The sequence below is a fragment of the Berghia stephanieae genome, chromosome 3 (assembly GCF_034508935.2).
Source record: "Berghia stephanieae isolate SIO BIC M18660-M18661 chromosome 3, UCSD_Bste_1.3, whole genome shotgun sequence".
Lineage (NCBI taxonomy): Eukaryota > Metazoa > Mollusca > Gastropoda > Nudibranchia > Aeolidiidae > Berghia > Berghia stephanieae.
In genome coordinates, this window is record NC_088362.1 from 81,034,998 (window position 1) to 81,045,947 (window position 10,950).

The window sequence follows — 10,950 nt, forward strand, 5'->3', positions numbered from 1 at the left end:
CATTCATTCATTTCCTTATTTATTTACTGTCTTATAGTCGATCAATCAGCCAGTTATCTATTTATCCCATCCCAACAATGGTAAAAATTCATAGAGATCGCCTATTATCAGTTTACACAATTACATTGGGAAGATGGAAGACTCGCCTACAAAATAGGCTATCGTTTTCGTCCTCATTATTTTTTCGTTTGTGTGACTTAATGAGAAGCTTAATTCCGTGTATAACAAGCCCTATCAAATTCTCAAAATCGATAATTCCCAATTGTGCCAATTCATTACAATACGAAATGCTTGGTAACATATCTATTTGCTACCGCATGAAAAAGAATGCTTACTGATTTTATATTACTTTCTGTCACATATTAATATAAGATATTCTCCAATTAAAAATATTAAAATTGAGCTTTATATAGCGCAATATCCACTAAACGTGCTCAAAGGGGTTCCTGGCCAACAGCAACATTTAACATGTAGGACGGGACATGACGCCTGTTAGGAGATATTACTTTTTTTTCGGACAGAGACAACGCTGTTAACGGCCAGATACTCATTTTACACCTGAGTACGATGAGAGAATGTGAGTAAAGAGCCTTCTCCAAGGACTCAACTATGCGCCGAGCGAGGCTCGAACCCGGGACCTTCCGATCCGAAAGCGAGTGTCATACCACAAGACCACATAGCCGCACATACTACTAACCGCACAATTACTACAAGTACATAACGGAAGCTGGTGAAACTATTCCGGATTGTATAGCCAAGAATCAAGTCTTTGAAGTACGTGTCAGACTGTGTGTGAATCAAGCTTTGCACATGACATATTATCAAATGCTGCTTTTTACAGCTTTACAGTTAAAAGAAAAACAATCAGATCTTTTACATTACGCAATATACACTAATTTCTGTGCTCAAATCGCTTTACAAGGAGTCCCAACGGATCCCAAGCCATCAGCAAAACAAAACAAGTAAGACAAGACAATAATAGTCTATTGCATATTGTTAATCGAAAGAGACAACGCTGTTATGTGCCAGGTACTAATTTTACACATGAGTACCACGATGAGATAATATTAGTAAAGAGCATTTCCCAAGGACTTAAATTTTGCGCCGCCTAAAGCGGGACTCGAACCCTGGACCTACAGATCTGAAGACGAGTGTCATACTGCAAATCCACAAAGCAATAGCAAAACGGGCGCACATGAACCTTAATACTCTTCCCCCCAGAGGTGGATGAACAAATGTTGAACGTCCAGAACAAAAACTCGTCTTACTTTGTGGAGTGGATCCCGTCCAATGTGAAAACGGCCGTGTGTGATATCCCACCCAGGGGACTCAAGATGGCTGGCACCTTCATTGGGAACACTACTAGTATCCAGGAACTCTTCAAGCGGGTGGCAGAACAATTCACAGGTAAATTCAACGCTCTTGTGACTCATTTGTTTCTCTTCCTCTATGTATTTCTATGTATTTTTTAATTCCCCATCTATCTATCTATCTATCTATCTATCTATCTATCTATCTATCTATCTATCTATCTATCTATCTATCATCTATCTCATCTCTATCATTATTTATTTATCTATCAATCTATCTATCTATCTATCTCCCTATATATATATATATATATATATATAATATATATATATATATATATATATATATATATACATATTCTCACCTCGTTTTTTACACATTCTTCAACAACGTTGTTTCATCCAGGATTCCTGGAATCATCAGGGAGGCCGTTTAGAGGTGTCTGGGAGACTATTTTGTCTCCTTGTCTGCTTGACATTGAGACGAGATAATTTAGGAGGAGGTTCGATTGCTCTCTATGTGCTCTTGGTTACTAGGTCGTTCGTGATTTAATTTCGTTTTCTGATGTTGATACTGACTTAAATATATTCTATATTGTAACTTATGATATAAAATTGAAAGAAAAATGCGTTAGTCACATGATTTTATTGATTGATGATGATGGCACAATTTGTCACACAGGACACTAAATGGAATGTTGGACCATTGCTTATCGCGTTGCTCGTTTTGTTTATAACTATGCCCAGTCGTTATGCCAGCTCAACAGTAGCTTGTAGTAATGCGCACTGACTTGCATTTCAAAGAGCGAACAGTGACAAAGAGAATGATATGTAATATGATGGGGTTTGGTAAACATTTCGGTTCTCAGCGATGAATTGAAATCATCTACCTTCGAGGCAGATTTTAGGTCAAGTTCGAAGGTATTTCTCTTTGATAAATCTCACAAAAAGAAACTAAATTATTTATAAGCTTCAAATTGTAAAATATTTCATGAGAATGTTATTGGGTGGATAATAAAAACGGTGAAGTGAAAAAAATGAAAATCATGCGGATAACGAATTTTCACCTTTATTCGCTCGTATCGCAAAACTAGCCCGTGCAACATCCGACGTGTTTTGCCAAATCAGCACACATTATGGGACCAGTTCATTCATATTTTTTTATTAAGGCGAATGATTGAAGGAACAAAAGATGTGAAACCCAAAAGTTCATATTTTTAATCATTTTAACTTTAAATTCCCTAATTTACATTTTTTAAATGAGCATTTATATATCGCAATATCCACTAAACGTGCTCAAAGAAATGTACACAGGGTTCTTAAGCTAATAGCAACACTTAACGTAAGATGACATGCCGCCTTAATGGTAATAGGTATTACAGTTTTATTCCGACAGAGACAACCATATACTCATTTTACTCCCTAGTACGGTGAGATAATTTGAGTCAAGAGTATTAACCCAAGAACTCAACATTGCGCCGCTCAAAACGGGATCGAACCTTGACAAACCGGTCCGAAAGCGAGTGTCATATCACTAGACCACAAAGTCGCACCTGCTTGAACCCAACATAATACTAAATTTAGGATAATCATTGTGTTTCTATTTTGTTTCAGCCATGTTCCGACGGAAAGCTTTCCTCCACTGGTACACCGGAGAGGGTATGGACGAGATGGAGTTCACGGAGGCCGAGTCGAACATGAACGACTTGGTATCGGAGTACCAGCAGTACCAAGACGCCACGGCTGAGGAGGAAGGAGAGATGGAAGAGGAGGAGGAAGAGGAGAATGCGTAGAATAAATTGATAATATGAAGAGTATGAAAGTCGTTGTCTCCAACTTGTGCGTCCATATGGAAGATGACCAATTAATGAAGATTTTATTCTGAAAAAAAAAAAACAAAAGACGAAAACTATCTTAACTCCAGCTTTTAACAAAGAAGGCAAAAAGAACAAAACCAAAAATGTTAACACTTCTTCTCACATCTCCCCATAAAAAATATTTCAGAGTTATTTCATAATATTAGAAACGCGATTTTTATTATTAATATTTTAAAGTCTATTTATCAAGGAGATCTTGAGACCACTGGGAAGTGGATTTTGATATTCGTTTCACAACCTGTAGACAGCTCATAGATTTTTGTACTTGACTATAGAAAACCACAGGAGACGAATTGCACTTGTGCACTTGTGCAACCCTTTTTCCTGGAGTGGTAAGATTAGCTTATTATCGTGATTGTTTACAGGATAAAGTCATTGCACGTTCAGTTTAACCCGGTTTTTAATCGTCGTTTGGTGCGCTACGATTGGACAGAATGAGCACTTCCTGTTTTGGTCCGTGAGTTGTCAAGGCGTGTGCGTGTGCGAGAATGGATATGTATATGTATACATATATAATAATGATACGATGACGATGGTGAAAGTGGCACTTGTATGAACACGAGGAGTTCGGAAGTTGTTTTGTATCTCCAGATGATAAGAGAGTTGAGTTGTCGGAGTGGTCGAGTATTTGTCACCCAAACAATGTTAACCATTTTATTTATTATCTTTCTTACATAATAATATTAGAGCTTATTTCATTTCAATCTTTCGAACAGTTATATTAAATGTTTTATAATGAATTTATTTTAAGACATTAAAATGATACAACGAAGAACTACTGACCATACTGTCATAAAAGATGTGTATATTTTCATCTTTGGTAATTTTTTTCTTTTTAAATAGAAAATCTCGATTTTGAACAACCATAGGAGCAAAAACAAAAAATAATGATAAAGAAAGAGAGAATAAACTTACACCAATTATTCCATGTACTAATTGGTAACAAATTCCAACCAGTCGTCCTATAACAAATTGTGCTGTTACTATACCTTACTTGAGGTGTTCAAATTTCATGGTCCACATGTCGCGGAAAGTACTATATTATTTTAAGATTCGGCTAATAAAAGGTGTTTTGGGAATACCCGATGAAAATTTGGGTGTATCTAGTACACTTATATGATACTCTGTTTATTTCTGCACACTTCCACAAAATTCTAACTTAAAATTTGCACTTAAAAGATTTTAATTTGTTTTTTACATTTAAAGTAAACGCTGAAATTACTTTTTTTTTCTTCTTAAAGTCATATTTTTTACAGATTGTCTACTTCAAATGACCATAACTCATCCAGTAAACATTTCTTCATCAAATAAACAGGTAGAGAATTATAATATACTCTTTACACCATACCATTAACTCGATTTCTGTCGTTATTTCTAAAAATACAATATAAACCAATGATATATACTGCATTCTTAAAGATAACGACAAATGTCCATGAAAGGCAACATATGAACCATTTCCTTTGAGCGCCTCGCATTTGTTTTGTTTTTTTTTGTGGTTTTTTTTTGTTTTTTTTTTTTTGGTGGGGGGGGGGGGGGGGGGAGGGTTTGGTATGTTTTTTTTTTTGTTTTTTTTTTTTTTTTGGTTATTTTTTCTTTTTCTGGTTGTTTTTTTTTTTTAATTTTTGCACGAGATTTGGTGATATCACGAACGAGAGAATATCATGCACGCGGACTCCGGAATTGAGCCCAATGTCGTGTTAAAAAATAAATCATATTGCGTCCTTCAACTTCACATAGAAGTATAATGAGACACTAAATTTGTTGGTTGTGTTTTTTTTTAATGGGGGCGGGGGGGGGGGGGTTAAAGTGAAAATAATGGTTGTAACGTAATCGTAGGGAAACAGCATTAAAATGTATGCGCCATTTTGATGACGTCATTTCATTAGCCTTTTCAAAAGCCACCAAGAAGAGGAAAGTAAACACACATTCATTGTGTTTCGAACAGAAAGGTACATTTCGTAATTGTTTTTTGTTTTTGTTTTTGTTTTGTTATTTGATTTGATTTTTTTTTCATTTATTTATTTATTTATCTATTTATTTATTGACGTATTTATTTATTTATTTATTTACTTATTTATTTATGAATATCCTTTGTGCTATTACGCAGTGGTAACATCGGGTTTTCCCACAAAACCAAAAAGGCTTAATAAAACAGAAACTTTCTGTTGTCGGCCGTATATTTTCAATAACTACTGAGGCAGAATTTGAGCAAGATCTTTTTTTTTTTTTTTTAATTTTATTGGGGTTTTATTTTTGTTTGATGTTTTGTTTTTTTTTTTTTTGTTTTTTCATTTTTTGGGGTGTTTTTTTTTTTTTTACTTTTGTTGTTGTTCTTCTTTGTTTTGTTTATTTTGTTTTCTGTTTTGTTTCTTTATGTGGGTTTTTTTTTTTGTTTGTTTGTTTTGCTTTGGTTTGGTTTGGGGTTTTTTAATTGTTTTTTTTTTTTGTTGTTTTGTTTGTATTGTTTTGTTTGTGTTTGTTTTTTTTTTGTTTTGTTGTGTTGTATGGTTTTGATTTGTGTTGGTTTTTTTTGGGAGGGGTTTTTGTCTTTTTTTTGTTTTTTTGTTTTTTTTTTTTTTTTTTTTTTTTTTTGGGTTTTTTTTTTTGGTTTTTTTTTTTTGTTTTTTGTTTTTTTTTTTTTTTGTTGTGGGGGGTGGGGAGGGGGGAGGGGTGTACGTATTTATTTATTTTTACTACTCAGAGTTCCAGACACTTCTCTATACCATGTTGACCTCCTTACGCCGGATATAAAATTTTATCTTACCGGAAGTTTAATGCTAAAAGCTACAAAATTTAGACGCGTAGAATATACACAGCAATATGAAAAGTAGAGGTGAATAGAGGTCAGTCTATGAATTTTTTAAAACACGACGAACACACACACACACACACACAACACACACATACGCACACACACACACACACACACACACGTTGATACACACACATACAGTCAATAGCATTATGAACTGACTCTTTCCAAGAGTTTATTCAGTTCGAACACAATGACTTAAACTAATTCTTTAACTCTTAAGGCTTTTGTTGATTGGATATTATTGTTTAATTTTATGAGAATAGAAAGAAGAAAACCTTTTGAGGTTCGACATAAAATGCGTTATTGCTATAATAAAATCAAAAGAGGAAATGTGGTTTTATTCGGGGTGGTCGCCCAACCGATGACCCACATACATAAATTCTGCTTTATTGGTGCTATTCTTTCGGTAAAATAGCTGTTCTGCCCGCCAGATGAATCACACCGTTATACGCAAAGCTATATGTAACCTTTAACGTTTACGGTCCGTTGGAGGGACTTTTAATGTTAACAAAAGAAAAAAGAAAAAAAAACAACAAAGATCCGAGTGACGTCAACTATACTTTGACAGAGGAACGCAAGAAGAAGAAGAAGAAGAAGAAGAAGAAGAAGAAGAAGAAGAATACTCTGACAAGAAAAACCATTGATTACTTCAAATGTCGATATATCTACATGGCACTCAGCTTGCCTAAAATCCTCAAACTGAGACTCTCTTTTTTACAAGTCAAAATAAAAGTTTTTTTTGAAATTTTTCCAGAGCATGGCATAATTGGCTTTTACTTTTTAACTATTAAAAATTTCTTCTTCTTCCTTTTAAGTCTCTAACTTCAAATTTTGAAGATTCCGCAGACCACTGTATTTTTCTTTCATTGGAGATATGAGACCTCTCTCAATGTCGATGGTATGAACGTGTACAAGTCGTGGACATCCTTTTACGACTTCCTCTTATTTTGTTGAATATCACCGAGGGGTAATTTAATTTGATCGTTTAGGCCTTCACGCTTTCTTCCTGTTGTAGCGAGATTTAACAGTTTCATATATTTTATCTTGGTTGTTTTTATTTATAAATCTCAATGCTCTGTTTATGTTCGATTCTTAGTAGTCCAGAATGGCCAAAATAGAGATTCGTAGTTCATCACCGTTTATGTGCTGAATTCATTATGATTAAATACCCAAAAAGATCATCTTCTGTAAAATAGACGAGCTTTTCTGAACCACAAGATTTTGTCAATTTTGTTTCTCGTCTATTTTTAACTCTGAACGGATCATCAGATCGACCACTTTGTCTAGGACCAGAGGAAATGGTCTTTAAATGAATAACTGTGAGTTGTTTTTTCATTTTGTACTTATAATTTGGTGAAAATAAGTTTTAAAAAATAAATTTAATATTACCTATTGAAAAAATAGTTTCCTATCGGTTAGGCCAGCAAATTTTTAAACGATCATCCCTTAAACTCAGGTACGCACCAGTTTTACAACTTGAATGGAAAACTAACCCGTGTCTCTTCACAATGTCATTTCAGTTACCTACGTTCTTTCAGTTTCAAACACCTGTTTTTCACCAAATTTTACCAATCGCTGTATTGATGCTCTGCGTTTACTTTAAATAGGTACTCAAAACTAACGAAATATGCCCTATGGTACAGCTGATCAGTGACAATCGATGGATTTCAGTAGCCTGTACTTACTTCAATGGTTTTTGTAAAGCACACGTTGTGTGCGGCTATGCGGTCTAGTGGTATGACACTCGCTTTCGGATCGGAAGTTCCTGGGTTCGAGCCTCGCTCGGCGCATAGTTGAGTCCTTGGAAAAGGCTCTTTACTCGCATTCTCTCACCGTACTCAGGTGTAAAATGAGTGCCTGCCCGTTAACAGCGTTGTCTCTGTACGAGAAAATTTGTGATATCGCCTAACAGGCGTCATGTCCCGTCCTACATGTTAAATGTTGCTGTTGGTCAGGGATCCCTTGTAAAGTGCTTTGAGCACGTTGAGTGGATATTGCGCTATATAAAAGCTCTTTTTTTCATTTCATATTAATGGACAGAAAAATTAATGGTCTTTATAAATATGATAAATGGATTGAGAATAAAACAAACTGTTTTCATAAATTATTACGTCGTGGAAATGCAACCCACATTATCGTTTCAATTTTTAGATTCAATTTTCTTTTATATCGCTCATTCCGACCTAATACATACCAGATTGACGCTTGGGTCAACAATCCGTTATACAGTAGCAATCTAGCAAGGATTCTTGATGAAGCTCATCGCGTGATCTGACGAATGTCACAGAATCCTTGAAATATTGATGGAGCTGTTCTAACGTGTTCTATTTCAGGAAGACCCCCCGCAGACTAATTTTGGAACAATCGTTAATTATGTAGATAGTAGATCCTTGGAACTTCTTTGTGGGGGAGGATACGGTGTGAAACACTCTCTCATAAAGAGACAGAAAGAGAAACAGAATGACAAAGAGGGCGTATTTGTGAGTGTGTTTGTGTGTATGTGGAGAGAGAGAGAGAGAGAGAGAGAGAGAGAGAGAGAGAGAGAGAAAGAGAGAGAGAGAGAGAGAGAGAGGGATGTGTGTATGAGAGAGAGAGAGAGAGAGAAAGAGGGGGATGAGAGAGTGAGAAGGGGTGTAAGTCAGAGAAAGAAAGAGAGGGATTGAGAGAGAGAGAGAGAGAGAGAGAGAGAGAGAGAGAGAGAGGGAGAGAGAGAGAGAGGGGGGGGGAAAGAATAAGGGAGAGAATGTCTAGCTTTGTCGACAGTTTACATAATATTAATTCCATTTGAAATCCAAGAAGCCACAGATAATGTCTCAAGATCAATTTCTTCTCATATAAAATACAATCTAGAATCTTATCATATGAAACGGAGAGGGTGGTCCTGATAGATCAATAAGTAGAGCACATAAATCTAAAGCAGAGGGGACTGGAGCAACGTGTACCTACTTATCATTTACAGGTCTGATAATCCAAATTGTTAAGGGCTCATTGCTATATTGGAAATACTCAACTCAATACTACAAAATATAGTCCATTACAAAAATACGTTAAATCAAGCCCATAACTATGTTCGGTTATCAGACCTACAAATAAGTGCACGTCGGGCTGGAGAGTTTACATGAGGATTTTCTCCAGAGCCCTCTGTCCACCCAGCAACTTTATAGAACTGGCAGAAAGTACTTTGCGATTGACATGTCCCAACCTGAGGGTATACATTGTTGCATTCAACGTTACAGTTACATAACCCGTGATAGATTACGGCTTCATTGGCCTCACGTCCCTGAAAGACTTTATCACCTGAGCTTAGAGCAATAAAAGACTACAAAGAGATACTTATACTCGGCTTCAAATATTTTTTTTTAAACTACGGAGAAGAGACATGCTTTATGATTGAAAGAATGACAGTGATATTGATCAACTAAAAGTCTTTGACAACTAAAGAAGTTTTTTCAGTATTCATAAACTTCATAAACTCCACTAGTTTCAAATAAATGATATCTCCTATGCAATCAAATAACTTTCCCGATTTCGTCTCTCCATGAAAATTTCACACGACGACATAAATTAGCAAGTTTTATTTTTCAAATCTATTTTCACCCACAGCTTTTTTTTTTTTTTTTAATAATAAACAATACTTTCTAAGAACAAAGATGAATATTTCAGCTTCATAAACAAACAGTGCATGGGCCAGTGGGCGAAACCCTCCCCCCCCTGGGGGAGTTATCGCCACATGGTTTTTCTGAAACAGCACTATATCTTGAGTATTAATCCGGGTGTTACCGTTTTTTCAAGTGTCATTTACGAGAGTTACGGCCCTTGAAAGGTCATTAGGTGCAATTTTTTGTGAAATCGTTTTTGTGCATAAAATGGTTGTTTATCACCTTAAAATTGTTTCACATACAATCAATAATGGAATTTTATTGTAATTTCTCATTTTTTGCCTCATGTCATAAAATATTTTACAAAGCCATATAGCGTTTTTAAATCTTTGATAGCCATTTTCTCTATAATTTGAAAAAAAATCTATTACAGTGTACTTGTTTCCCTTCAGGATGAATAAACAAGAGGGATTTTGCACTAGCACAATTCAGGCATGCTTCAGGGACATATAACACAAATTAATCCGGGTGTTACAGTTTTTTCAAGTATCATTTACAGGAGTTATGGCCCTTGAAAGGTCATCGGGTGCAATTTTTCGTGAACTCATTTTGTGAATAAAATGATTGTTTATCACCCTAAAATTGTTTCGAATGCAATAAATAGTGGAATTTTATTGTCATTTCCCATTTTTTGCCTCATATCATAAAATATTTTACAAAGCCATATAGCGTTTTTAAATCTTTGATAGCCATTTTCTCTATAATTTGAAAAAAAAATCTATTACAGTGTACTTGTTTCCCTTCAGGATGAATAAACAAGAGGGATTTTGCACTAGCACAATTCAGGCATGCTTCAGGGACATATAACACAAATTAATCCGGGTGTTACAGTTTTTTCAAGTATCATTTACAGGAGTTATGGCCCTTGAAAGGTCATCGGGTGCAATTTTTCGTGAACTCATTTTTGTGAATAAAATGATTGTTTATCACCCTAAAATTGCTTCGAATGCAATAAATAGTGGAATTTTATTGTTATTTCTCATTTTTTGCCTCATATCATAAAATATTTTACAAAGCCATATAGCGTTTTTAAATCTTTGATAGCCATTTTCTCTATAATTTGAAAAAAAAATCTATTACAGTGTACTTGTTTCCCTTCAGGATGAATAAACAAGAGGGATTTTGCACTAGCACAATTCAGGCATGCTTCAGGGACATATAACACAAATTAATCCGGGTGTTACAGTTTTTTCAAGTATCATTTACAGGAGTTATGGCCCTTGAAAGGTCATCGGGTGCAATTTTTCGTGAACTCATTTTTGTGAATAAAATGATTGTTTATCACC

General features: G+C 35.1%; 1 protein-coding gene across 1 annotated transcript in view; it reads left to right on the top strand.

Moving 5' to 3' along the window:
• The window catches only part of LOC144968578 (tubulin beta-4 chain-like), a 22,074-nt gene extending 17,934 nt beyond the window's left edge, over nucleotides 1-4,140 (top strand). The window contains exons 7-8 of the mRNA XM_078907075.1: nucleotides 1,222-1,407; nucleotides 2,925-4,140. Coding sequence (XP_078763201.1) covers nucleotides 1,222-1,407; nucleotides 2,925-3,103 — 365 coding nt within the window. The 3' untranslated portion in view covers nucleotides 3,104-4,140. The remainder of the gene's footprint in view (nucleotides 1-1,221; nucleotides 1,408-2,924) is intronic.
• Nucleotides 4,141-10,950: the final 6,810 nt, after the last annotated feature.